At 37.5% G+C, this 27,796-nt stretch overlaps 1 protein-coding gene across 3 annotated transcripts in view; it reads left to right on the forward strand.

Moving 5' to 3' along the window:
* Window positions 1–27,796, forward strand: part of TTBK2 (tau tubulin kinase 2) — a 148,776-nt gene that overhangs the window by 15,478 nt on the left and 105,502 nt on the right. For all 3 annotated transcript variants that reach the window (XM_028164348.2, XM_057543379.1, XM_028164350.2), the window contains exon 2: window positions 23,545–23,680. In XM_028164348.2, the coding sequence (XP_028020149.2) occupies window positions 23,612–23,680 (69 nt within the window). In that variant the 5' untranslated portion in view covers window positions 23,545–23,611. The remainder of the gene's footprint in view (window positions 1–23,544; window positions 23,681–27,796) is intronic.

Genomic DNA, 27,796 nt, shown 5'->3' on the forward strand with positions numbered 1-27,796 from the left:
TTTTTTTTTTTAAGGATTTTCTTATTTATTTATTTATTTATTTATTTATTTTTGGCTGTGTTGGGTCTTCGGTTCGTGCGAGGGCTTTCTCCAGTTGCGGCAAGCGGGGGCCACTCTTCATCGTGGTGCGGGGACCGCTCTTCATCGCAGTGCGCGGGCCTTTCTCTATCGCGGCCCCTCCCGTCACGGGGCACAGGCTCCAGACGCGCAGGCTCAGCAATTGTGGCTCACGGGCCCAGCTGCTCCGTGGCATGTGGGATCTTCCCAGACCAGGGCTCGAACCCGTGTCCCCTGCATTAGCAGGCAGATTCTCAACCACTGCGCCACCAGGGAAGCCCCAAGATTATTTAAAAGCTATTAGTTTACTGAAAAAATGAATCCCAAACAGTTATTTGACAGCATTGATACTACAGCCAAATTACATTAATTTTTTCAGATATAATTTGTGATGTGGAATCAAAAAGAACCTGTGGTTCGTGTAAAACTTTGAGAAACTATTGTCTTACACCAGTGAAGCCTGGTGTGTTAGTTATCTATGGCCGCATAACAAATTACCCGTAACTTACTGTTTTAAAACAACAACATTATTTCACAGAGTCTGTGGGTCAGGATTTTGTGTGTGACTCAGCTGGGTACTCTGTTTCAAGATCAGTCGGAGACTGCAATTAAGGTAGGCTGTAGTCATCAAATCCTTCCACAACTGAGGAAGGATCTGTTTCCAAGCTTACTCCAGTGGTTGTTGGCATGATTCCATTCCTTGTGGGTGGTTGGACTGAGGGCTGTTGGCACCTTTTGCAAGTGGAATCATATGCTATCAGAGGTTGTCCTAGCACATGGGTCTTTCCTTCGGGCAACATAGCAGCTTTCCTCATCAGAGCAAGCAAGTAGGAAGAGCCAGAGAGAGACAATGAGCAAGGTAGATGTCACAGTCTTTTATATCTGGGAAGTGATATCCTGTTACTTTTGCTGTATTCTATTCATTAGAGTCAAGTCACTGGATCCACCCACACTAAAGGGGAAGGGATCAATAACATGAGATAGGGATTATTGGGAGCCATTTTAGAAGCAATCTAGTACACCTTGGTAGCTTACAGGATTCTGGGCTTTTCCCTTAGGGTTCAATTTCTTTTTTTTTTTTTTTTTAAATTTTATTTATTTATTTTTGGCTGCGTTGGGTCTTTGTTGCTGCATGCGGGCTTTCTCTAGTTGTGGTGAGGGGGGGCTACTCTTCATTGTGGTGCGCGGGCTTCTCATTGCGGTGGTTTCTCTTGTTGTGGAGTATGGGCTCTAGGTGCATGGGCTTCAGTAGTTGTGGCACTCGGGCTCAGTAGTTGTGGCTCGTGGGCTCCAGAGCAGAGGCTCAGTAGTTGTGGTGTACGGGCTTAGTTGCTCCACGGCATGTGGGATCTTCCCGGAACAGGGCTCGAACCCGTGTCCCCTGCATTGGCAGGCGGATTCTTACAGGGTTCAATTTCTAATTGGAACAGGTGTATTTTTAGCTTTATATCAGTATGTTGAAGGACTCTATCCAGGATACTACTTTGTTCCATGATCTTTCTACTGGTAATTTAAAGTGAGATATGTTGAAAATTATTTGGTAATTATATCTCTGAGGGGTACCTAGTAGTGTTATTTAAAATAGAAACTTTTTTCGTGGTAAAATATACAGTAGATTTTCCACTTTAACTATTTTTAAGTGTACAATTCAGTGACATTAAGTATATTAACATTGTTCTGCAACCATCACCACAATTCATCTCCAGAACTTTTTCATCTTCCCAAAAATGAAACTCTGTACCCACACTAAATCCCCATTACCTCCTCCTTGCAGCCCCTGGCAACCACTAGACAGAAACTACCTTCTGTCTCTATGAATTTGACTAATCTAGCTACCTATTATAAAATGGAATCATATATTTGACCTTTTGTGATTGGCTTTTTTCACTTAACATAATGTCTTCAAGGTTCATTCATGTTGTAGCATGTGTGAGAATTTCCTTCCTCTTTAAAATTGAATAATATTCCATTGTATATATGTGCTACATTTTTGTTTATCCATTCATCTGTCATTTGAGATGGACACTTGAGTGCTTCTGCCTCTTGGCTCTTATGAATAATTCAGCCATGAACACTGGTGTACAAATATCTTTTTGAGTCCCTCCTTTGAATTTTTTGGAGTATATACTCAAAGGTGGAATTGCATGATTATATCATAGTTCTATGTTTAATTTTTTTGAGGAACCTCCAGTACTGTTTTCTGCAGTGACTGCACCATTTCACATTTCCTCATTCCTCATTTCCATCAGCAATGCACAGGGGTTCCACTTTCTCCACATTTTTGCCAACACTTATTTTCATGTTTTTTGATAGTTATTCTAAATGGGTTGTAAAGTAGTTTGATTTGCATTTTCCTAGTTAATTAATGATGTTGAGCATCTTTCCATGCTTATGATCTTTTTTATATTTTCTTTGGAGAAATGTCTGTTCAGGTCTTTTGCCCATTTTTAAAATTGGGTTGTTTGTTATTTTGTTATTGAGTTGTAGGATTTCTTTATATTTTCTAAATGTTAACCCCTTATCAGATATATTATTTGCAGATATTTTCTCCCATTCCATAGGTTGCCTTTTTACTCTTTTGATGGACACTTCATCAAAATTATTTGTTTTTAATTTTGATGAAGTCAGTTTGTTTTTTTCTTTTCTTTTGGTGTCATATCCAAGAAATCATTGCCAAATCCAATGTCATGAAGCTTTTTCCCTATGTATTGTTCTAAGAGTTTTCTAAACTCTTAGAACAATACATAGGGATTGTCCATTTAGAACAATCCATTGTTCTAAATGGATCTTACAATGGAACTAAATGGATCTTACATTTAGTTCTTTGATCCATTTTCAGTAAATCTTTGTATACGGTATAAAGTAAGGGTCCAGCTTAATTCTTTAGCATGTGGATATCCAGTTTATCCAGTGCCATTTGTTGAAAAGATTGTTCTTTCCCCATTGAATGGTTTTGGCACCCTTCTCTAAAAATTTTTTGACCATATATGTGAGGCTTAAAAATTACAACTTTTAAAAATAGTTTTTCTACTTACTGTAAAAATACGTGTTTGCTATAGTAAATTTACAGAAGAGGAATCTATCCCAAGAAAATAATCATACTCTATAGGAATAACCATAGTTCATAGTTGGTAAATATGAGTTCAGGCTTTTTTTAAAAAATTAATTCATTAATTTATTTTTGGCTGTGTTGGGTCTTCGTTGCTGTGCACGGCCTTTCTCTAGTTGCGGTGAATGGGGGCTACTCCTCGTTGCGGTGTGTGGGCTTCTCATTGCGGTGGCTTCTCTTGCTGCGGAGCACGGGCTCTAGGTGCACAGGCTTCAGTAGTTGTGGCACATGGGCTCCGTAGTTGTGGCTGGCGGGCTCTAGAGCACAGGCTCAGTAGTTTTAAAGCACACGGGCTTAGCTGCATGTGGGATCTTCCCAGACCAGGGCTCAAACCCGTGTCCCCTGCATTGGCAGGCGGATTCTTAACCGCTGCTCCACCAGGGAAGCCCCTATATGTGTACTTTTTTTAAAAATAGAAATGAGATCATATATATTGTTTTATAAGTCACTTAAAATATAAAGAATATTTTTTCATGTTTAAATGTTCTTCTACAAGTTGCATTTTAAATTTAATTTTCATTTTTAATCAGAGTTAAATATGCACATAATTTAAAAAGTTGAATGATTCTATACACTTCATCATAGAAAAGAAGAGTCTCCTGGCCTCCCCGCTCTGCCCTTTTTGCTGATTCTTTTGGTATTTACCTCCATATCTCAAATGAACATGCTTGTATTGCTGCTGATTAATTTTTAAATTTTAGTCATTATTTATTGGCTTTCCACTATGGAAGATGAGGATTTAGCTTTTTCACAGCCTATCTCATTCCTACTGCAGTTAGGTCCTCCGATTTTCCATTAATATTATAGTTTAATTTTGGTTAGGGCAATATTCAGAATTTAAGTTATTATGACTCTGTAAATGCTTTTGACATCTAAGTCATGAAATTTATATCTATATAGGTATAGATACAGGTATATAGTATAAGTAACTTTTCTACACTAGTTTTTTTTTCCCCTGGAGGTAATAATTGTATTGTGTTTTTCTTTGATTAGTTTTCTAACTTCAATTCCAAACCAGTTGCACAACTCTTCTCTTACTGCATTTAGGTTCAAGTGGATATTCTACCAATAGCATTACCTATGAGAAATCTCTCCTGGAGTACCTATTGTCCTAAAGGCTAGGGACCATGATTTATTTATCTTAGTATTCCCACAGTTTTTGGCAGGGTACTCATCAAATGTTTGTTTATTGGAAGAATGATTGGTAAAAGTTCAGATTGTAGAATATTTAAAAATTTACCCAAATAATTTTGTATATAATAAATCAAGATTATTAATAGATTGATTCAAATATAGATTTGTATAACATAATTTAGCCGTTCTCAAACTTTCTGGCCTCAGGACCTCTTATCAATCTTAAAATTTATCTTTATTACTAAAGAGTTGTTTATTTGTTTTATCATGGATTTATAGCTAATGATATTTCCTGTATTAAAATTAAAACATATTTTAAGATTATTTATTTTGAAATAATAAAGCTGGGCTTCCCTAGTGGCGCAGTGGTTAAGAATCCACCTGCCAATGCAGGGGGCATGGGTTCGAGCCCTGGTCCGGGAAGATCCCACATGCAGCTAAGCCCGTGTGCTTTACAACTACTGAGCCTGTGCTCTAGAGCCCGCCAGCCACAACTACGGAGCCCATGTGCCACAACTACTGAAGCCTGTGCACCTAGAGCCCGTGCTCCGCAGCAAGAGAAGCCACCGCAATGAGAAGCCTGCGCACTGCAACGAAGAGTAGCCCCCGCTCACCACAACTAGAGAAGGCCTGCGCGCAGCAACAAAGACCAAATGCAGCCATAAATAAATAAATAAATAAATAAATAAATAATACTATTTTCCAAAACAGAAAAACAGATGGTGAAATGAGTGGCATTGTTTTACATTTTTTCAAGTCTCTTTAACGTTTGGCACTATAGAAGACAGCCGGATTCTCATACTTCTGTGTTCAGTTTGTTGCAATATATTGCTTTGGTTGAAGCATATGAAGAGAATATGGCCTTATTCAGATACAGTATTGGAAAAGGGAGGAATATTTTACCATCTTCTCAGATAATTGTGGATTTTCTTTTTATAAATTAATTTTAGTTATTAAAAAAATTAACATGGTAAATGACTTTTTTGGGTTCTACAGTTCTATGTGTTCTAGCACATGTGTAGATTCATGTAACCTTCACTATAATCATAATGATAATCATAATAGTTCATAATAGTATTCATAATAGCTCTACAGTCCCCCAAAACTCCTTCATACTATCCCTTTATAATCATACCTTCATCCCACCTCTAACTTTTGGCAACCACTCATCTATTCTCTGTCACTCTAGTTTTATCCTTTTGAGAATGTCATATAAATATAATCATACAGTATGTAACTTTTGGAGACTGGCAAGTGATGTCAAACATCTTTTCATGTATTTATTTGCAATCAGTATAACCTCTTTGGTGAAGTGTCTGTCTTTTGCCCAGTTTTAAATTGGGTCATTTGTTTTCTTACAGCTGAATTTTAAGTGTTCTCTATATATTTTGATACAAGCCCTTGGTTGGATATTATGACTTGCAAACATTTTCTTCCAGTATGTAGCTTGTCTTTTCATTTTCTTAACAGTGTCTTTCACAGAGTAAAAGTTTTCAATTTTGGTGAAGTTAAGTTTATCAGTTTTTTTTTTCTTTTATAAAATGTGCTTTAGGTATCATGTCCAAAATCCTTTGCACAAAGATTTGCTCGCCAGTTTATTTCTAAATGTTTTGTATTCTACATTTAGATCTGTGATGCATTGTGAGTTAAGTTTTGTATATAAGGTTTGAGGTTTAGATTGAGGTTCATTTTTTTACATACAGACGTACAGTTGTTCCAGCACTTTGTTGGAAATTGTCTCTTCTATGTTGAATGGCCTTTGCGTCTTTGTCAAATATCACTTGGCCTAGAATAGGCAAAGCTATAGAGACAGAAAATAGACTAGTGGTTGCCAGGGACCAGGGAAAGGAGGGAATAGAGAGTGACAGCTAATAAGCATGGAGTTTCTTTTTTGGATGGTGAAAAAGTTCTGGAATTGGATAGTGGTGGTGAATACACAACCTTGTGAATATACTACAAACCACTGAATTGTATACTTTAAAATGATGATATGTGGATTATATTTACGTTTTTAAAAAGCTAAAAATTTAATTGGCCATATTTGTGTGGATCTGTTTATGGACTCTTTATGTCATTTATCTGTAATAGGACTAATAAGCCTTTGCCAATAGCACAATGGCTTCATTACTGTCACTATATAGTAGTAAGTCTTAAAATCATGTAGTATGATTCTTCCAACTTTATTACTATTTTTAAAAACTGTTTTGGGTATTTTGGTTCCTTTGCCTTTTCACATAAATTTTAGAATCAGCTTGTCTATTTAATGCCTTTTGCTTGAATTTCATTTGGAATGTTGTAAATCTGTTGATCAGTTTGAGCAGCTTCTTTTTTTTATATGCCCTTTATCAGGTTGAGAAAATTCCCTTCTACTCTTAGTTTGCTGAGAGTTTATATCATGAATGACTGTTGAATTTTGTCAAGTGCTTCTCCTGCATCAAATGATAGATCATGTGGTTTTCTTTTTTAGACTGTTAATCTGATGAATTTTATGAATTGATTTTTGAATATTGCACCAGTCTTGCTTCCCTAGGATAAACCACAGGGCATTGAAGTGTTATTATTCTTTTTATGTATTGTTGGATTTAATTTGCTAATATTTTGTTGAGAATTTTTTTATCTGTGTTCATATGTTCATGAGGAATATTGTTTTTTCTTGTATTATCTTTTACTGTTTTTTTTTAATCATTAATTTTTATAAAATTTCCACACTAGGCATTACTTTTTTCCCCTCCAGCTTTATGACTGTTTTGATATCAGGCTAGTGCTGGCCTCATAAAATGAGTTGGGAAGTATTTCCTACCCTTCTATTTCTGGAAGAGATTGTATAGATTGTTTTATTTATTTATTTTTTTTAATGTTTGGTAGAATTTGCCAGTGGAAAAAACTCTGTATTCTTTTGTGGGAAGGTTATTTTTTTAATATTTATTTTTATTTATTATCATTTTTATTTTTGGCTGCATTGGGTCTTCATTGCTGCATGTGGGCTTTCTCTAGTTGCGGCCAGCAGGGGCTACTGTTCGTTGCGGTGCGCGGGCTTCTCATTGCGGTGGCTTCTCTTGTTGTGGAGCGTGGGCTCTAGGCACGCAGGCTTCAGTAGTTGTGGCACATGGGCTCCGTAGTTGTGGCTCGTGGGCTCTAGAGCACAGGCTCAGTAGTTGTGGCGCATGGGCTTAGTTGCTCCGCGGCATGTGGAATCTTCCCAGATCAGGGCTCGAACCCGTGTCTCCTGCATTGGCCGGCGGATTCTTAACCACTGCGCCACCAGGGAAGCCCCTTGTGGGAAGGTTTTAAACTATGGGTTCAATTTTTTTAACAGGACAATTCAGCCTTTTCCTTTCATCTTGGGTCAATTGTTGGGTTTGCAATTTTTGAGAAATTGGTCCATTGTTGTCCAGTTTATGTGTACAGTGTTGATCATAATATTTCCTTTATACTTTTAATGTCTGTGGAGTCTATAGTGATAATTCCTGTTTCATTCCTAATCTTGTTAATTTGTGTATTTTCTTTTTTTCTTTTGCCAACTTTTCTAGAAGGTTGTGGATTTTATTGATCTTTACAAAAAACCCAACTTTAGGTTTCGTTGCTTTTTCTCTGTTATTTTTCTAGTTTTAATTTCACTGATTTCTCCCCCTATTTCTTTCATTTTGCTTTTTTTTTTAAAGTGGAAGCTTAGATGATTAATTTGAGACTTTTTCATATTTTAAATAGAAGTTTTTTTTTATTATATAACATACTACTTTATTTTTCAATGAAAGTGAAATTTACATTAATACAAAATTAACCATTTTAAAATGCAAAATTCAGTGGCATTTAGTATATGCACAGTATTGTACATCCACCACATTCGTCAAGTTCCAAAACATTTTCATCACTCCCAACCACTACTGGCAGCCGCCAGTCTGTTTTCTGTCTCTCTGGATTACCTATGCTGGATATTTTATACAAAGAGTATCGTACAAAATGTGACCTTTTGTGTAGGGCTTATTTCACTTAGCATAATTTTTCGACCTTCACTCACATTGTAGAATGTATCAGTACTTCAGTCCCTTATAGGATTGAATAATATTCCAGTGTATGTATAAACCATGATTTGTTTATCCATTCTTCCATAGATGGATACTTGGGTTGTTTCCACCTTTTGGCTGTTGTGAATGATGCTGCTAAGACGTGCATATACATGTATTTGTTTGAGTCCCTGTTTTCAATTTGTTTGGGTCTATACCTAGAGGTGGAATCACTGGATTATATTAATACAATAATTCTATGTTTAACTCTTTGAGGAACCACCAAACTGGTTTCCACAGTTGCTGAACAGTTTTACATTCCCACCAGCAATGAATGAGGGTTCCAGTTTCTCCACATCTTCTCCGACACTTGTTATTTCCCTTTCTTTAATTTTTTTTTTGTTACAGCCATCCTAGTAGATATGTAAATACAAGTTTTTAATGTTATAGTTTTCCCTCTGACCAGTGCTTTAGCTGCATCCCACCAAATTTTATTTGTTGTATTTTAATTTTTGTTCAATTAAAATATTTTGTAATTTACCTAAAGACTTTCTCTTTAATCTATGGGTTATTTAGAATAGTCATTGCCAAACTTTTTTTTTTTTGGCTGCACCGTGTGGCCTATGGGATCTTAGTTCCCAAACAGGGATTGAACCCGTGCCCACTACATTGGGAGTGTGGAGTCTTAACCCCTGTACCACCAGGGAGGTCCTGCCAAACTTTTTTTTTAAGTCCAAATAGTAAATATGATAGGCCTGAGTCCATACTCAGTTGTAGTTACTTAACTCTGCCCTAGTAGTACAAAAGCAGCCATAGACCACACATTAATGAATGGACATGGTGTTGTGCCTATAAAATTTTATTTACAAAAAACAGGCACCCAGCTTTGATGTTTTTGTTTAATTTCCAAATGTTTGTAAAGTTTTCTGTTATCTTGCTGCTCTTGATTTTTAGCTTAGTATCGTTAGGATCAGAGAATATACTATGTATGATTTTATTTAAGTTTGTTAAGGTTTATTTTGTGACCTAGGATATGACATGTCTCTCTTGGTTCCATGAGAGACATGGAAAGAATGTGTATGCTGCTTTTGTTGGAGTGTTCTATAAATGTGCATTAGTTTCAGTTGGTTGAAGGTTGCTTTCTGATTTAGTTCTCTTACATAAACTGAGTGTCCTACAATTCAGTTCAATTCTGACACTAACTGCTTGGTGTTAGAGAAGTCCTTAGTCCTTGCAGGCTAAGGGGCTCAGTTCCACAAGACTGCCCCTGCTTCAGACTCTAACCTGAAGTATACCCTCTAGTCCTGGGTATCCTCAAGCCACTCATACTTTGCCTAGCTGGCCATGAATTTGGGGTTTCCCACAGGTTCAATAATCTGCTAGAACAGCTCACAGAACTCACGAAAGTGCTGTACTTACGATTACCATTTTATTATAAAGGATAACAATGAACAGCCAGATGAACAGGTATATAGGGCAAGTTTGTAAGAAGTCCAAGCACAAGAACTTCTATCCTTGTGGAATCAGGGATTCCACCACCCTCTCAGTACATCAGTATTTTCACCAACCAGGAAGCTCCCTGAGCCTTGTTCAGAGTTTTTAATATCAAGATTTCTTTACATAGACATGTGTGATGAAATCATTGGCCATGTAATTGAGCTCACATTTCCAGCCCCACTTTCCCTGGAGGTTGGAGATTGGGAGGTTGGGCTGAAAGTTCAAACCCTCTAATCACATGTTTGGTGTTTCTGGTGACCAGCCCCCATCTGAATTGATCTAGGAGTCCCGCCAGGAGTCACTTCATCAGCATAACAGACATTCCCATCACTCAGGAAATGCCAAGCTCTGTCAGGAGCTGGAGATAAAGATTTATAGACCAAATATAAAGACCCAATATATTTTTTATTATACCATAGTAGTATTGTTCAGTTCTGTATTCTTGCTGATATTTCTGTTAACTTATTTCTTTGAGACAGGAGTGATGTAGTCTCCATTTATAATTATGGATTTGTCTATTTCTCCTTTCAGCTTGTTAATTTTGCTTTCATGTATTTTGATGCTCTTTTTTAGATGCATACACATTTATAGTTTCTTTGTAAATTGGCCCTCTGAGATTATGTGATGTCCCTCTTTATCTCTGGGAATTTTCTTTGCTCTGAAGTCTAAATTATCTGATATTAATACAAACAGTCCTGACTTAACAATGGTTCAACTTACAATTTTTCAACTTTACACTGCTGTGAAAGTGATATGGATTGAGTAGAAACCGATCATGAGGGATACACTTAGAACCGTTCTTTGTAATCCATACATCCATTCTGTTTTTCACTTTCACTAAAACATTCAATAAATTACATGAAATATTCAACACTTCATTGTAAAATACATTATTTTGCCCAACTAAGGTTAATGTAAGTGTTCTGAGCACATTTAAGGTAGGGTAGGCTAAGCTATGATGTTTGGTACATTAGGTGTTTTTTTAAAATTTATTTGTTATTTTATTTTATTTTTTTTTTTTAATAAATTTATTTATTTATTTACTTTTGGCTGCGGTGGGTTTTCGTTGCTGGGTGAGGGCTTCCTCCAGTTGCGGTGTGTGGGATTCTTACTGTGGTGGCTTATCTTGCTGCAGAGCACGGGCTCTAAGCGTGCGGGCTTCAGTAGTTGTGGCTCGCGGGCTTCAGAGCACAGGCTCAGTAGTTGTGGCACACAGGCCTAGTTGCTCCGTGGCATGTGGGATCTTCCCGGACCAGGGCTCGAACTCCTGTCCCCTGCATTGGCAGGCGGATTGTTAACCACTGCGCCACCAGGGGAGTCCCTGTTATTTTTTTAATAAATAGGTTTTTTCAATTTTTTTTATACAGCAGGTTGTTATTAGTCATCAATTTTATACACATCAGTGTATACCTGTCAATCCCAATTGCCCAATTCATCACACCACCCTCACACCCCGCCACTTTCCCCCCTTGGTGTCCATACATTTTTTCTCTACTTCTGTGTCTCAATTTCTGCTCTGCAAACCGGTTCATCTGTACCATTTTCTAGGTTCCACATATATGCGTTAATATACGATATTTGTTTTTCTCTTTCTGCTTACTTCACTCTGTATGACAGTCTCTAGATGCATCCATGTCTCTACAAATTACCCAATTTCGTTCCTTTTTATGGCTGAGTAATATTCCATTGTATATATGTACCACATCTTCTTTATCCATTCGTCTGTCGATGGGCATTTAGGTTGCTTCCATGACCTGGCTATTGTAAATAGTGCTGCAATGAACATTGGGGTGCATGTGTCTTTTTGAATTATGGTTTTCTCTGGGTATATGCCCCGTAGTGGGATTGCTGGATCATACGGTAATTCCATTTTTAGTTTTTTAAAAGGAACCTCCATACTGTTCTCCACAGTGGCTGTATCAATTTACATTCCCACCAACAGTGCAAGAGGGTTCCCTTTTCTCCACGCCCTCTCCAGAATTTGTTGCTTGCAGATTTTCTGATGAAGCCCATTCTAACTGGTGTGAGGTGATACCTCATTGTAGGTTTGATTTGCATTTCTCTAATAATTAGTAATGTTGAGCAGCTTTTCATGTGCTTCTTGGCCATCTGTATGTCTTCTATGGAGAAATGTCTATTTAGGTCTTCTGCCCATTTTTGGATTGGGTGTTTGTTTCTTTAATATTGAGCTGAATGAGCTGTTATATATTTTGGAGATTAATCCTTTGTCCGTTGATTCGTTTGCAAATATTTTCTCCCATTCTGAGGGTTGTCTTTTCGTCTTGTTTATGGTTTCCTTTGCTGTGCAAAAGCTTTGAAGTTTCATTAGGTCCCATTTGTTTATTGCTGTTTTTATTTCCATTACTCTAGGAGGTGGATCAAAAAAGATCTTGCTGTGATTTATGTCAAAGAGTGTTCTTCCTGTGTTTTCCTCTAAGAGTTTTATAATGTCCGGTCTTACATTTAGGTCTCAAATCCATTTTGAGTTTATTTTTGTGTATGGTGTTAGGGAGTGTTCTAATTTCATTCTTTTATATGTAGCTGTCCAGTTTTCCCAGCGCCACTTATTGAAGAGACTGTCTTTTGTCCATTTTATATCCTTGCCTCCTTTGTCATAGATTAGTTGACCATAGGTGCGTGGGTTTACCTCTGGGCTTTCTATCTTGTTCCATTGATCTATATTTCTGTTTTTGTGCCAGTACCATATTGTCTTGATTACTGTAGCTTTGTAGTATAGTGTGAAGTCAGGGAGACTGATTCCTCCAGCTCCGTTTTTTTCCCTCAAGACTGCTTTGGCTATTCGGGGTCTTTTGTGTCTCCATACAAATTTTAAGATTTTTTGTTCTAGTTCCGTAAAAAATGCCATTGGTAATTTCACAGGGATTGCATTGCATCTGTAGATTGCTTTGGGTAGTATAGTCATTTTCACAATGTTGATTCTTCCAATCCAAGAACATGGTATATCTCTCCATCTGTTGGTATCATCTTTAATTTCCTTCATCAGTGTCTTATAGTTTTCTGCATACAGGTCTTTTGTCTCCCTAGGTAGGTTTATTCCTAGGTATTTTATTCTTTTTGTTGCAATGGTAAATGAGAGTGTTTTCTTAATTTCTCTTTCAGATTTTTCATCATTAGTGTATAGGAATGCAAGAGATTTCTGTGCATTAATTTTGTATCCTGCAAGTTTACCAAATTCATTAATTAGCTCTAGTAGTTTTCTGGTGGCATCTTTAGGATTCTCTATGTATAGTATAACGTCATCTGCAAACAGTGACAGTTTTACTTCTTCTTTTCCAATTTGGATTCCTTTTATTTCTTTTTCTTCTCTGATTGCCGTGGCTAGGACTTCCAAAACTATGTTGAATAATAGTGGTGAGAGTGGACATCCTTGTCTCATTCCTGATCTTAGAGGAAATGGTTTCAGTTTTTCACCATTGAGGATGATGTTAGCTGTGGGTTTGTCATATATGGCCTTTATTATGTTGAGGAAAGTTCCCTCTGTGCCTACTTTCTGCAGGGCTTTTATCATAAATGGGTGTTGAATTTTGTCGAACGCTTTCTCAGCATCTATTGAGATGATCATATGGTTTTTCTCCTTCGATTTGTTAATATGGTGTATCACGTTGATTGATTTGCGTATATTGAAGAATCCTTGCATTCCTGGGATAAACCCCACTTGATCATGGTGTATGATCCTTTTAATGTGCTGTTGGATTCTGTTTGCTAGTGTTTTGTTGAGGATTTTTGCATCTATGTTCATCAGTGATATTGGCCTGTAGTTTTCTTTCTTTGTGACTTCTTTGTCTGGTTTTGGTATCAGGGTGATGGTGGCTTCGTAGAATGAGTTGGGGAGTGTTCCTCCCTCTGCAGTATTTTGGAAGAGTTTGAGAAGGATAGTTGTTAACTCTTCTCTAAATGTTTGATAGAATTTGCCTGTGAAGCCATCTGGTTGGTCCTGGGCTTTTGTTTGTTGGAAGATTTTTAATCACAGTTTCAATTTCGGTGCTTGTGATTGGTCTGTTCATATTTTCTATTTCTTCCTGGTTCAGTCTCGGCAGGTTGTCATTTCTAAGAATTTGTCCGTTTCTTCCAGGTTGTCCATTTTATTGGTATATAGTTGCTTGTAGTACTCTCTCATGATCGTTTGTATTTCTGCAGTGTCAGTTGTTACTTCTCCTTTTTCATTTCTAATTCTATTGATTTGAGTCTTCTCCCTTTTTTTCTTGATGAGTCTGGCTAATGGTTTATCAATTTTGTTTATCTTCTCAAAGAACCAGCTTTTAGTTTTATTGACCTTTGCTATCGTTTCCTTCATTTCTTTTTCATTTATTTCTGATCTGATCTTTATGATTTCTTTCCTTCTGCTAACTTTGGGGTTTTTTTGTTCTTCTTTCTCTAATTGGTTTAGGTGCAAGTTTATGTTGTTTATTTAAGATGTTTCATGTTTCTTAAGGTAGGATTGTATTGCTATAAACTTCCCTCTTAGAACTGCTTTTGCTGCATCCCATAGGTTTTGGGTCGTCATGTCTCTGTTGTCATTTGTTTCTAGATATTTTTTGATTTCCCCTTTGATTTCTTCAGTGATCACTTGGTTATTAAGTAGTGTATTGTTTAGCCTCCATGTGTTTGTATTTTTTACAGATCTTTTCCTGTAATTGATATCTAGTCTCATAGCGTTGTGGTCGGAAAAGATACTTGATATGATTTCAATTTTCTTAAAGTTACCAAGGCTTGATTTGTGACCCAAGATATGATCTATCCTGGAGAATGTTCCGTGAGCACTTGAGAAAAATGTGTATTCTGTTGTTTTTGGGTGGAATGTCCAATAAATATCAATTAAGTCCATCTTGTTTAATGTATCATTTAAAGCTTGTGTTTCCTTATTTATTTTCATTTTGGATGATCTGTCCATTGGTGAAAGTGGGGTGTTAAAGTCCCCTACTATGATTGTGTTACTGTCGTTTTCCCCTTTTATAGCTGTTAGTATTTCCCTTATGTATTGAGGTGCTCCTATGTTGGGTGCATAAATATTTACAATTGTTATATCTTCTTCTTGGATCGATCCCTTGATCATTAATGTAGTGTCCTTCTTTGTCTCTTGTAATGGTCTTTATTTTTTAAAGTCTATTTTGTCTGATATGAGAATTGCTACTCCAGCTTTCTTTTGATTTCCATTTGCATGGAATATCTTTTTCCATCCCCTCACTTTCAGTCTGTATGTGTCCCTAGGTCTGAAGTGGGTCTCTTGTAGACAGCATATATATGGGTCTTGTTTTTGTATCCATTCAGCCAGTCTTTGTCTTTTGGTGGGAGCATTTAATCCATTTACATTTAAGGTAATTATCAATATGTATGTTCCTATTACCATTTTCTTAAATGTTTTGGGTTTGTTATTGTAGGTGTTTTCCTTCTCTTGTGTTTCTTGCCTAGAGAAGTTCCTTTAGCATTTGTTATAAAGCTGGTTTGGTGTGCTGAACTCTCTGAGCTTTTGCTTGTCTGTAAAGGTTTTAATTTCTCCATCAAATCTGAATGAGATCCTTGCTGGGTAGAGTAATCTTGGTTGTAGGTTTTTCTCCTTCATCACTTTAAATATGTCCTGCCGCTCCCTTCTGGCTTGGAGAGTTTCTGCTGAAAGATCAGCTGTTAACCTTATGGGGATTCCCTTGTGTGTTATTTGTTGTTTTTCCCTTGCTGCTTTTAATATGTTTTGTTTATATTTAATTTTTGATAGTTTGATTAATATGTGTCTTGGCGTGTTTCTCCTTGGATTTATCCTGTATGGGACTCTCTGTGCTTCCAGGACTTGATTAACTATTTCCTTTCCCATATTAGGGAAGTTTTCAACTATAATCTCTTCAAATATTTTCTCAGTCCCTTTCTTTTTCTCTTCTTCTTCTGGGACCCCTATAATTCGAATGTTGGTGCATTTAGTGTTGTCCCAGAGGTCTCTGAGACTGTCCTCAGTTCTTTTCATTCTTTTTTCTTTATTCTGCTCTGCAGTAGTTATTTCCACTATTTTATCTTCCAGGTCACTTATCCGTTCTTCTGCCTCAGTTATTCTGCTATTGATTCCTTCTAGAGTATTTTTAATTTCATTTATTGTGTTGTTCATCGTTGCTTGTTTCCTCTTTAGTTCTTCTAGGTCCTTGTTAAATGTTTTTTTGCATTTTGTCTATTCTGTTTCCAAGATTTTGGATCATCTTTACTATCATTATTCTGAATTCTTTTTCAGGTAGACTGCCTATTTCCTCTTCATTTGTTAGGTCTGGTGTGTTTTTACCTTGCTCCTTCATCTGCTGTGTGTTTTTCTGTCTTCTCATTTTGCTCATCTTACTGTGTTTGGGGTCTCCTTTTCGCAGGCTGCAGGTTCGTAGTTCCCGTTGTTTTTGGTGTCTGTCCCTAGTGGCTAAGGTTGGTTCAGTGGGTTGTGTAGGCTTCCTGGTGGAGGGGATTAGTGCCTCTGTTCTGGTGGATGAGGCTGGATCTTGTCTTTCTGCTGGGCAGGTCCACGTCTGGTGGTGTGTTTTGGGGTGTCTGTGTCCTTATTATGATTTTAGGCAGCCTCTCTGCTAATGGATGGGGCTGTGTTCCTGTCTTGCTAGTTGTTTGGCATAGGGTGTCCAGCACTGTACCTTGCTGGTCGTTGAGTGAAGCTGGGTCTTGGTGTTGAGATGGAGATCTCTGGGAGATTTTTGCCGTTTGGTATTACATGGAGCTGGGAGGTCTCTTGTGGACCAGTGTCCTGAAGTTGGCTCTCCCACCTCAGAGGCACAGCCCTGATGCCTGGCTGGAGCACCAAGAGCCTTTCATCCACGCGGCCAGGTATGTGGGGAGTTTCTTGCCTTTCGGGAGGTCTGAGGTCTTCTGCCAGCGTTCAGTGGGTGTTCTATAGGAGCAGTTCCACGTATACATGTATTTCTGATGTATCTGTGGGGAGGAAGGTGATCTCGGCGTCTTACTCTTCCGCCATCTTCTCCTCTCTCCCCTTTTAGGAGTTTATAGATTTAAGGAAAATAAACTGGCACATGCACAGTATGCCTAAGATTTCTTTATAGTTCTTTTATTCCTTAAGCTATATCCCACTAGGGGTATACAATCAAAATACTGTATTTTAAAGCCACTTGATTTATTTTCTGTGTGATAATGTCACATACTTGGTATGCAGTCAGTTCTTGGTTTCAGTTTGTTTTAGATTTTTAGAGATTGTACTCCTTTCATTTTTAGTATTTGTTTTTTTGGTTTTTTTAAAATTTATTTTGGGGGCTTCCCTGGTGGCGCAGTGGTTGAGAATCTGCCTGCTAATGCGGGGGACACGGGTTCGAGCCCTGGTCTGGGAAGATCCCACATGCCACGGAGCAGCTGGGCCCGTGAGCCACAATTGCTGAGCCTGCGCGTCTGGAGCCTGTGCCCCGCAACGGGAGGGGCCGCAATGGAGAAAGGCCCGCGCACCGCGATGAAGAGCGGTCCCCGCACCGCGATGAAGAGTGGCCCCCGCTTGCCGCAACTGGAGAAAGCCCTCGCACGAACCGAAGACCCAACACAGCCAAAAATAAATAAATAAATAAATAAATAAATAAATAAGAAAATCCTTTAAAAAAAAAATTTATTTTGTCTTTTAATTGTCTTGAAGTAAGAGGTCACCACTCAGTGTCAACAAAATGCTAAATTTATTTGTCTCCATTCAGGGGAGAGTTGTGAAGCTTAGAGTTCAGGGATTGGTGAAGTGGGAGTGTTTAGGAAGTGGTTGAACTTTTGATAAACAGATGTGGTTATGGACTGGGGCTGTTACTGATTGGTTGACTTTCTGAAGTGTGGTCACTAATTTGAAGCTGTCATTGATAGCCTGGGGTGAGTTTGAAGCTAGTTCTGATGATTACTTTGTTGCTATGGTCCTTTCTTGAATTTGGAGTATAGGAGTTTTTTTTTTCTTGTACGTAAAACAATGATTTTTGTTCCAAAATGAAATCTATATCACAAGATATATTCTTAGAAGTCTGACTTTTATCCTTATCCTCTCCATCCTGTTTTCTCCTTTCTTTTGGGCAAAGGTTGGCAAGCAATAGTCTGCAGGCCAAATTTGGCCACCCATCTCTTTTTGTAAGTAAATTTTTGTTGGAACACATACTCGTTTGTTTATGTATTGTCTATGTCTTCTTTTATTTTAAAATGGCAGAGCTGAGTAGCCATGACAGAGATTATATAGCTTATAAAGACTGAAATATTTATTATTTGGCCCTTTACTGAAAAAAATGTATTGATCTCTGCTATCATTTTCACTTTTTGGCTTTTCCTTCCTTTTTAAAATAATAAAAGCAAATATGTTAATATACTTAACAACTAACTTCCTTTTACAGAAAAGTAGTATACTGTAAACACTTCACTGCATCTTATTTTTTTTTTCACTTAACAATATATCCTGAAAATCACTCTGTGTCAATATATCTCTAATTCCTGGACTAGTACTCCATGACGTAAGTGAATCATTTTACGTTCAACCAATCCCCTATTGAGTGACTGTTAGTTTTTTCTGTAGCCTTTTGTAATTATAAATAATGTTATAGTGAAAAGGCTTGTGAAGAAGTCATTTCACATGTTTTTGCCATTGTACCTTTGGAATAGGTTCCTTGAAGTGGAATTGCTGGATTAGAGTTTAAATATAAATTATTTTATTATGCTGAATATTACCATATTCTCCTCCGTGGGGCCCATACTTTTTTTTTTTTTTTACTGTGATAACACATAACATAAAATTTACCATCTTAATCATTTTTAAGTATACAGTCAGTAGTGTTAAGTATATTCACATTGTTTCAAAACAGATTTCTAGAAGTTTTTCATCTTGCAAAACTAAAATTCTATACCAATTGAAAAACAATGCCCCCTCCCCCCTCCTGCCTCAAGTAACCACCATTCTTCTTTCTGTTCCCATGATTTTGACTGCTCTGGATATCTCATATAAATAGAATCATAAAGAGTATTTGTCCTTTTGTGACTGGCTTTATCACTCAGCCAGGTTCATTCATGTTGTAGCATGTGACGGGATTTCCTTTTTAAAGACTGAATAATATTCCATTGTGTGTATATTCCACATTTTCTTTATCCATTCAACTGTAGATGGACGTGTGGGCTGCTTCCACCTTTTGGCTATTGTGAAGAATGCTGCTGTGGGCTTGAATGTACAAATATATTTGTCTGAGTTCTTGCTTTCAATTTTTGGGGTATGTACCCAGAAGTGGAATTGCTGAATCATATGGGAATTGATTGTTTAATTTTTTTAGCAACTGCCATACTGTTTTTCATAGTGACTGCATCATTTTATATCCCCATGCACAGTGTACAAGAGTTCCAGTTTCTCCACATCCTTGTCAGCACTCATTATTTTCTTCTTTTAATAGTAGCCATCCTAGTGGGTATGAGGCGATTTTTCGTATGGTTTTGATTTGCCGTTCTCTAGATTTTGAGCATTTTTTTCATGTGCTTTTTGGCTATTTGTATATCTTCTTTGCAGGACTGTTTATTCAGGCCATTTGCCCTTTTTTTTTTTTTTTAAGGCTAAACCTTTTTTTTAAATTTTTTATTTATTAATTTATTAATTTATTTATGGCTGTGTTGGATCTTTGTTTCTGTGCGAGGGCTTTCTCTAGTTGCGGCAAGCGGGGGCCACTCTTCATCGCGGTGCGCGGGCCTCTCACTATCGTGGCCTCTCCCGTTGCGGAGCACAGGCTCCAGATGCGCAGGCTCAGTAATTGTGGCTCACGGGCCTCGTCGCTCCGCGGCATGTGGGATCCTCCCAGACCAGGGCTCGAACCCGTGTCCCCTGCACTGGCAGGCAGACTCTCAACCACTGCGCCACCAGGGAAGCCCATGCCCATTTTTTAATTGAATTATTTGATTTTTGTTTTGTTGAATTATTCTTTATCTATTCTGGGTATTAACCACGTATCAGATAAATAGTTTGCAATTATTTCCCCCAATTTCATAGGTTGTCTTTTAGCATATAAAATTTAAAAAATTTTGACAGAGTCCAATTTATCTATTTTCTTTGGTTTGCTGTGCTTTAGGTGTCATACCTAAGAAATCATTGCTTAATCCAAGGTCAGTGAAGATTTATGCCTGTGATTTCTTTTAAGAGTTTTATAGTTTTAGCTTTTACATTTAAGTCTTTGATCCATTTTTAGTTAATTTTTGTGTATGATGTTAGGTAGGGGTACAAATTCGTTCTTTTGCATGTGGATATTTACTTGTCCCAGCCCCATTTGTTAAAACAAACTCTAGATCTTTTTAATCTATGCATCTCTTGTTTTTTACTTTTAGTATAGAATATTGCAGTTATGCCCAGAAACAGTATAATGGATTTATATATACCCATCATACAAAAATTATAAAAATTCTCTCATTCTTACCTCATTTGATCTTCTACCCCCAAAACAATAACTCCTTTTCCCCTTAGAGTGCTTTAAGGCAAATATAAGACCTTTTATCACTTTGTACATTGGTAGTTTATGTATTTCTTACAGAGAAAGACTTTATAAACATAACTACACTACTATTTTTACAGCCTACAAAATTAACAATTATTCCTTACCCAGTACTTGCTTAATTTTATCTGATTGCTAGTTGCTGCCTTAGGTTGATACATATCTTGTTTCTTATAATGTGCAGTGTAAAGCTTTTTTATTTTACATGCCATTTGTCTTGGGTCATTTTGTCATTTATATGGGTCATTTTGTTCTTTAGGATCTCCATAATCATGGATTTAGCTCATTGTATCTTCATGTTGTCATTTAACATGTACCTCGATCCCCCTTATTTTTGTAAACTTATAATTAAATCTAGAAGCTTGATTAGATTTAGAGGTTTTTTGTTTGTTTTAAGGCAAGAGACTTCATAGGTGGTACTGAGAAAATTTTGTTGCATCTGTCAGGAAGCACTTCATGTTTCATTGTTTACCTTTTAGTGATGTTAATGTTGATCATTGAGTTCAACTTGATCCTTCCATATTAAAGTTCTCCATCCACTTTTTACTTTATGGTTTTAGCAGCCATTGATGGTCATTGCCTAGATTCATTATTTAACCAGGGATTAGAAAATGGTGATTTTCTAATTCTATAATTTCTTCTGCACTTATTACCTGTGACTATTCTCTAAGGAAAAAGTTGCCTTTATCATCTCTTTGGCTTCCCCAAAATACTGTTCATATCAGAAAGGCAGGATAAATGCTTGATTCTTTCTATTTATTTGATAATTTTCAGAATAATGAGTTGTGCCCTAGCAACCTCCAAAATTGACCTCCAAAATTCTTTTTTCTTTTTTGAGTGTCATTATGAACTCATGAGTGTTTATTTTTTTAATTTATTTATTTTTTATAAATTTATTTTTATTTATTTATTTTTGGCTGCGTTGGGTCTTCGTTGCTGCGCGTGGGCTTTCTCTAGTTGCGGCGAGCGGGGGCTACTCTTCATTGCAGTGCGTGGGCTTCTCAGTGCGGTGGGCTCTCTTGTTGTGGAGCATGGGCTCTCTTGTTGCGGAGCACAGGCTCTAGGTGCATGGGCTTCAGTAGTTGTGGCTTGGGGGCTCTAGAGCGCAGGCTCAGTAGTTGTGACGCATGGGCTTAGTTGCTCCGTGGCATGTGGGATCTTCCCGGGCCAGGGCTTGAACCTGTGTCCCCTTCATTGGCAGGTGGATTCTTAACCACTGCACCACCAGGGAAGTCCGTTTATGTTTTTTATGTTTTTCAATCACTGCAGTCACCATTCTTGTATATGCTCAAATTGTTTCATCTTTGGCAAATGAGAATTCTTTCACTTGTGTCTGAATTCCTTTTGGCTTGTTAGTAGTAGTACTGGTAACATTTTTGCTTTCTGATTTGACAAGATGCCCCAAGTTCATTGTGCATAATTTCCTGTGCCAGACCTGGAATAAGCCATTTCTTCAAGGAGCTCTTATTTCTTTTAGTGCCTATGCTGTTTAGACTTCACAATATGGAGGCAGGGGTTCTCATCGCTACTGGGTTATCATCGCTTTTAAGCCTTTTCAGGCCGATCCTCATGCCAAATTTTCTATCATAATTTGATTGTCTAATACTTGTTACATAGTTGATTCCTAGGGGCATTTCTTGGGAACAATATTATTTGAGTTCTGTGTGTTCATAACTGTTTGCTTTAGCCTTGAAGGTTACTTTGGCTGGATAGAACACGCTTGGCTCACATTTCCCTGGATACTTAAATATGCAATAAGCTGTTTGTGCCAATGTCTGTTCCCAGTCTGATTTTTTTTCCCCTTATGTATAATTTGGACTTTCTGCACATACGTCCAGTGAAATTTTTTTCCCTTTAAAATTCAGTAGCTTTACTAGACTGTGTTTTGGCATTGACCTTCTTCTGAGTTGTTTTCCCAGATATGTAGTATACCATTTCAACCTGCAGATTTAGTCCTTTTTTAATTTCCAGAAATTATTTTCTTGAATTATAGTGGCTAATATTTGTCCCATCTCATAGCTTTGGGGGGTTTTTTGGCGGCCTTTTTTTCTTTTAATTTTTTTTTTTAATTTATTTTTGGCTGCGTTAGGTCTTCTTTGCTGCACACGGGCTTTCTTTAGTTGTGTCAAGCAGGGGCTACTCTTCCTTGCAGCATGGACTTCTCAGTTGCGGAGCTCGGGCTCTAGGCACGTGGGCTTCAGTAGTTGTGGCTCGCAGGCTCTAGAGCGCAGGCTCAGTAGTTGTGGCGCACGGGCTTAGTTGCCCCACGGCATGTGGGATCTTCCTGGACCAGGGCTTGAACCCATGTCCCCTGCATTGGCAGGCAGATTCTTAACCACGGCGCCACCAGGGAAGCCCTTTGGCGGCCTTTTATAATATGTATTTTATATTTACTTTGTCTTTTATCACTTTTAATTTCTAAATTTCTTTTTAATTTTTTTCATTTTTCCCTTTATTTTTTCTCCCTTAGTTTTATGTTGTTTTCTCTCTTGTCTCTTCTACTTGAATCTTCATTTCTTTTTCTTTAATTTCTGTTCCTTTTCTGAATTTGCTCAGATTTCTTTTTATGTCTTTCTGTTGCCTAGCTCTCTCATTTAAGAGCTTTTCTAATTAGATTTATGTTCTTTTAAAGCTTCTTTTTCTTACTTTCTTTTAGTTTGTTCTGTAATATTAGGTAAAAGTTTTATCTCCTTTAGGCCATATTTTCCTGCAGTATCTTCATTTTCTACAGGTATGTTGTTATCCTTTTTTCTTACAATATCATTGTATTGGGTTTGATCAAGAGACCTTTTCTGTGGCTCATGTTTATTTCCTATGCATTTTAAATGCATTTTGTAACATTAAAATTATATTAGCTCTGGTGATGTTAAGCTCTAAGTTACAACCTATTAAATTGTAAGCTGTTGTAAATTAGGTACGATTTTTTTTTTCTTAGCAATGTGTTGGACTAAGGATAGTAGTCTGGGTCAACTGCCATTGACACCATGCTTATCCTGAGGTCTAGCAATCTCAGTTATTGTAAATTATATTTGTGTTATAATGCTTCTTTAATGTCTGGCTATTTCACTGGGCATCTGTAATGGAAAGATAAGTACTTTTTTTTATACATGTACTAAACAGATTTTAGAACTGAATTTGTGGGGTTTTTCCCCTCTTTCCAGCAAAGCAACCTAATTAATGTATAGGATTAGTAGTGTTACTTGGTGCTGGAATGTTTGTGTTAATTAGTTAGTCCTGATATGCTGCTGTGTTTCTTTTATTTCAGGTTAAATGGAAACCACCCTTGGGAGCTGGATGCCTGTGTAGCCATTCTACCACATCAGTGAATTGCAATGAGTGGAGGAGGAGAGCAGCCAGATATCCTCAGTGTTGGAATCCTGGTCAAAGAAAGATGGAAAGTAGTGAGTATACATCAGGGAGAGAGAGGGGCGGGGTGGGGCGAGGGGCTGTGTACATATGAGGGGGTAACTTTTGGTATCTTGATAAAAGCATTTCATTAGGAAATAATACATATATTGTTTATATGCCTAAAGCAGTTATATTTGGTTCTTTTCCTATGATTAGCTTCTGTTTATGCCCTAATTCTTATTCTTCTTACAGGAGTAAATTTTCCTAAACTCTGATAGCTACTATTTTTTTTTAAATTTATTTATTCATTTATTTATTTTTGGCTGTGTTGGGTCTTTGTCGCCGCAGGAGGGCTTTCTCTAGTTGCGGCGAGTGGGAGCTACTCTTCGTTGCGCTGTGCAGGCTTCTCATTGCCGTGGCTTGTCTTGTTGCAGAGCACAGGCTCTAGGTGCGCGGGCTTCAGTAGTTGTGGCACACAGGCTCAGTAGACGTGGCTCGCGGGCTCTAGAGCGCCGGCTCAGTAGTTGTAGCGCATGGGCTTAGTTGCTCCACAGCATGTGGGATCTTCCCCGATCAGGGGTCAAGGCCGTGTCCCCTGCACTGGCAGGCAGATTCTTAACCACTGCACCACCAGGGAAGTCCTCTGATAGCTACTACTGAGTAAGGTAAATAAAAGTATACTTAGGGAAAGAACAGTTGAAAAAAAAATACAGTACAGTGAACTGCCCTTTTTTATTTTTTAACATTTTATTAAGGAAAATTGTAAGTATACATTAAAATAGTGAGACTGTTATAAAGAACCTCCAGGTACTCATGCCCCAGCTTAAACAGTTATAGACTGATGGTCAATCTTGTTTCATCTCTTTAACCTCTCTCCCAGAATATTTTGAAGCCAATATTTTACCTTAGCATTTCTCTTTACGCACTTCAGTATATATCTCTAAAATATAGACTTCTTAAAATATAATCATAATATCATTATCACATCTAGAAAAGCAATCATTTCTTAATATCATTAGGTATCCTTCCAACTTTCACATTTTCCTAATTGTTCTGTAAATTATTTTTAACAGTTGAATCAACCAAATCCAAGTAAAGTCTGGATATTGCAGTTGGTTTACATCACTTAAGTTTTGTTTAATTTCTAGGTTCCTTTTCATCTCTCTTTTTTTCCTTACAGTTTATTTATTAAAGAAACTAGGTTATTTGCCTGTAGGATTTTCCACAGTTTGGATTTTTTCTGTTGCTTCCATGTGGTGTTAACATGTTTCTCTGTCTCATGTATTTTATGTAAACTGTTAGTTATTTAGAGAGGCTTGATCAGATCTGACTTCAGGTTTGTTTATTGAAGTAGGGGCATTTCCTTTTTCATAAAGGGTATTGTGAACTTTGGATGGGAGGCATATAATGTCTTATTGCCCATCATTTTTTGTGATGTTAGCACTATTTTTTTTTTAAGACATTCACGTTCTTTTATTTATTTATTTATTTATGACTGTGTTGAGTCTTCGTTTCTGTGCGAGGGCTTTCTCTAGTTGCGGCAAGTGGGGACCACTCTTCATCGTGGTGCGTGGGCCTCTCACCATCGCGGCCTCTCTTGTTGCGGAGCACAGGCTCCAGACGCGCAGGCTCAGTAATTGTGGCTCACGGGCCCAGTTGCTCCGTGGCATGTGGGATCTTCCCAGACCAGGGCTCGAACCCGTGTCCCCTGCATTGGCAGGCAGATTCTCAACCACTGCGCCACCAGGGAAGCCCAGTGTTAGCACTATTGATCATCATTGTCTAGGTCTGTTAATTCATTAGGGATTGCAGACTGGTGATAGTCTATCATTCCTTCATTTATTAGTTGAAGTACATCTATGAAGAGAAATTTCCCATCATTTAACTATCTGACTACCCCGAGATACAATTTGACTAGGAATACAGGATAAATGCTTGATTCTTTTCTTAATTCACCAGTTTTGAAAATAATGAACTGGTTCCCTAGCATCTTCTAAAAGTGACCAATGAAATTTTTTAAAATATAATTAAGAATTCATGGATTAAAGCATATTTAATGTGTTTCAGTCCACATTAGTTATCATTCTTATTGATTCTAGTTATCATTCTTATTGATGCACAAATTGTCTCATTTGACTAAGGGGACCTCCTTCAGGTTGTCTCCTGAGTGCTTTTAACATGATCCTAATAGTCTTTTGATGGCTTCCTTGCCCTAGACTTGGAATCTGCCAACTTTCCTCCTATGAAAGAAGCTATTTTTGTTTTGGATATATTTAAATATATTTTATGGCTACCCAGTCTTTGGTAACCAAAGTTTTGTTCCATTAGCAAGTTTAGCAAAGCTATTTAATAGTTTCCTTAGTCTATCAACAGATTGGAAAAAGGAGATTCTTCTTTTAGAAATAAAAATTTTGTTTCTATGGTACAGTGTTTTACTGATAAGGCAAATCAGTAGGCTTTGAAAGTTTACTTGAGTAAATATAAGAAAAGAACCTTTTCATCATCATGGACTGGTGCAGGGAGATTCCAGCAATTGGTACTCTTTAATGTAAGTCAGGCATGAGTGTTGCTTTGGTGGGAGCTTTGTGTTAAGAGCTGTGGTAAAGGTTGGCTTTCTTCAGTAGACATATCAAAAGGTGACAAATGAAGCTACGTCTGGCATAGTTGCTCTGTCCTGGTAATGAGAGCTAATAAATGTATGGAGCATGTCCCCCAAATTTGAGAGTCATAGTGGCATTTTTAGTAAAAAATTACAGGCTCATTGTTAAGGATGGTGTTTTGGTTATCTACTGTTATATAACAAACTGCATCAAAACTTAGAGGCTTAAAACAGTCATTTATTTTGCTCACAGTCTTGTGGATTAGGAATTTAAGAAGAATTTGCCTGGGTGGTTTGTCTCGTAGCCATGTGGCACTAGCAGGTTTGGGGATTGGAAGGTCCACTTCCAGATGGCTTCTTTGGTGCCTTGGGGTCCTTAGTTCCCTTACCCCCAAACTGGTGGCCCATTTTCTAGGACCTCTCTACAGGGCTATGGCTTCTCAGGATGGACACACCTTTTACATGGTGGCTGGCTCTTGAGAGTGTTCGGTTGGTTAAAGTAGTCACAAGATCCACCCAGGTTTAAGAGGGTGGGGAAATGGACTGTGCCTCTTGATGGGGGAGTGGCGAGGTCACAGAAGAGCAAAAAGGATGGGCACTATTTTGTGGCCATATTTAGAAAATACAGCCTGCCACAATCTTACCTCTATTCTTTCCCTAGTCTGCATATCATCATTGTACTAAATTACCTCTGTCTCTCTGCCATATAAACATTGGCGATGTCTTAGAGCTTTGTTAAGCTCAATTAAAAAAAAAATTCATGCTCTATTATTGTTCAAATGATTTTATAGGAATAGACCAAGGAGCAAAATCATTTATTTCAGCTTAGAATTTTTGTTCTGTTGTTTGGTAAGGTTCTTTGTGAGGTAAAAACAAGAAGCCACCTAGCATCAGAGTCCATAATTAGAAAGATGTCTCTTTGGTACTGTTTATGAGTTTTTAGAGTTTCACAGTCTTTGTTTAATGGACAAAATATAAATAATCATAAGATTATTATGATTGGGCCCCAGTCAGGGCCCAAAAAAGAGAATTTATTTAACTGAAATTAAGTTCTGGAACTTTTTTTAGTCCCAAACTCGTATCAGAGTTTCTTGTGTTATCTCTTCCCATCACCAAACCAGAATAAGGAAGGATTGTGGCTCATATATACAAAGCAGTAAATAGTTATTTAGCAATAATTATATAGTTACCACTTTGCCAAATGCTATGGGAGAAATAAAAAATAGAAGGAGTGGCCCTCTCTTTGAAGAAGATTAGTTTCATTGTAGGGGGATAGGGCATTGACAATGGAAAGTTAAACAGTATGAGTTGAAACACTGTATAGTGTATTAATACAGGTGATACCTGAGGTATTTATAGTAAAATGGTTAATTAAATGATTAAGCACATAATTCCTATAGAAATTTGGAAGAGATAAAGGAATCAGCCTAGATGCAGAAATCAGTACAGACTGTGTGGAGAAAGAAGTAGGACTTGAGGTGAGGCCTCTGGGGTGGTTAAGATTTAGGACCTGGTGCCTCCAGTGATGACTTCCTACATTATATCACATCCTAGCTGCTTGATAACGTGC

This window comes from Balaenoptera acutorostrata, chromosome 3, assembly GCF_949987535.1.
Source record: "Balaenoptera acutorostrata chromosome 3, mBalAcu1.1, whole genome shotgun sequence".
Taxonomy (NCBI): Eukaryota; Metazoa; Chordata; class Mammalia; order Artiodactyla; family Balaenopteridae; genus Balaenoptera; species Balaenoptera acutorostrata.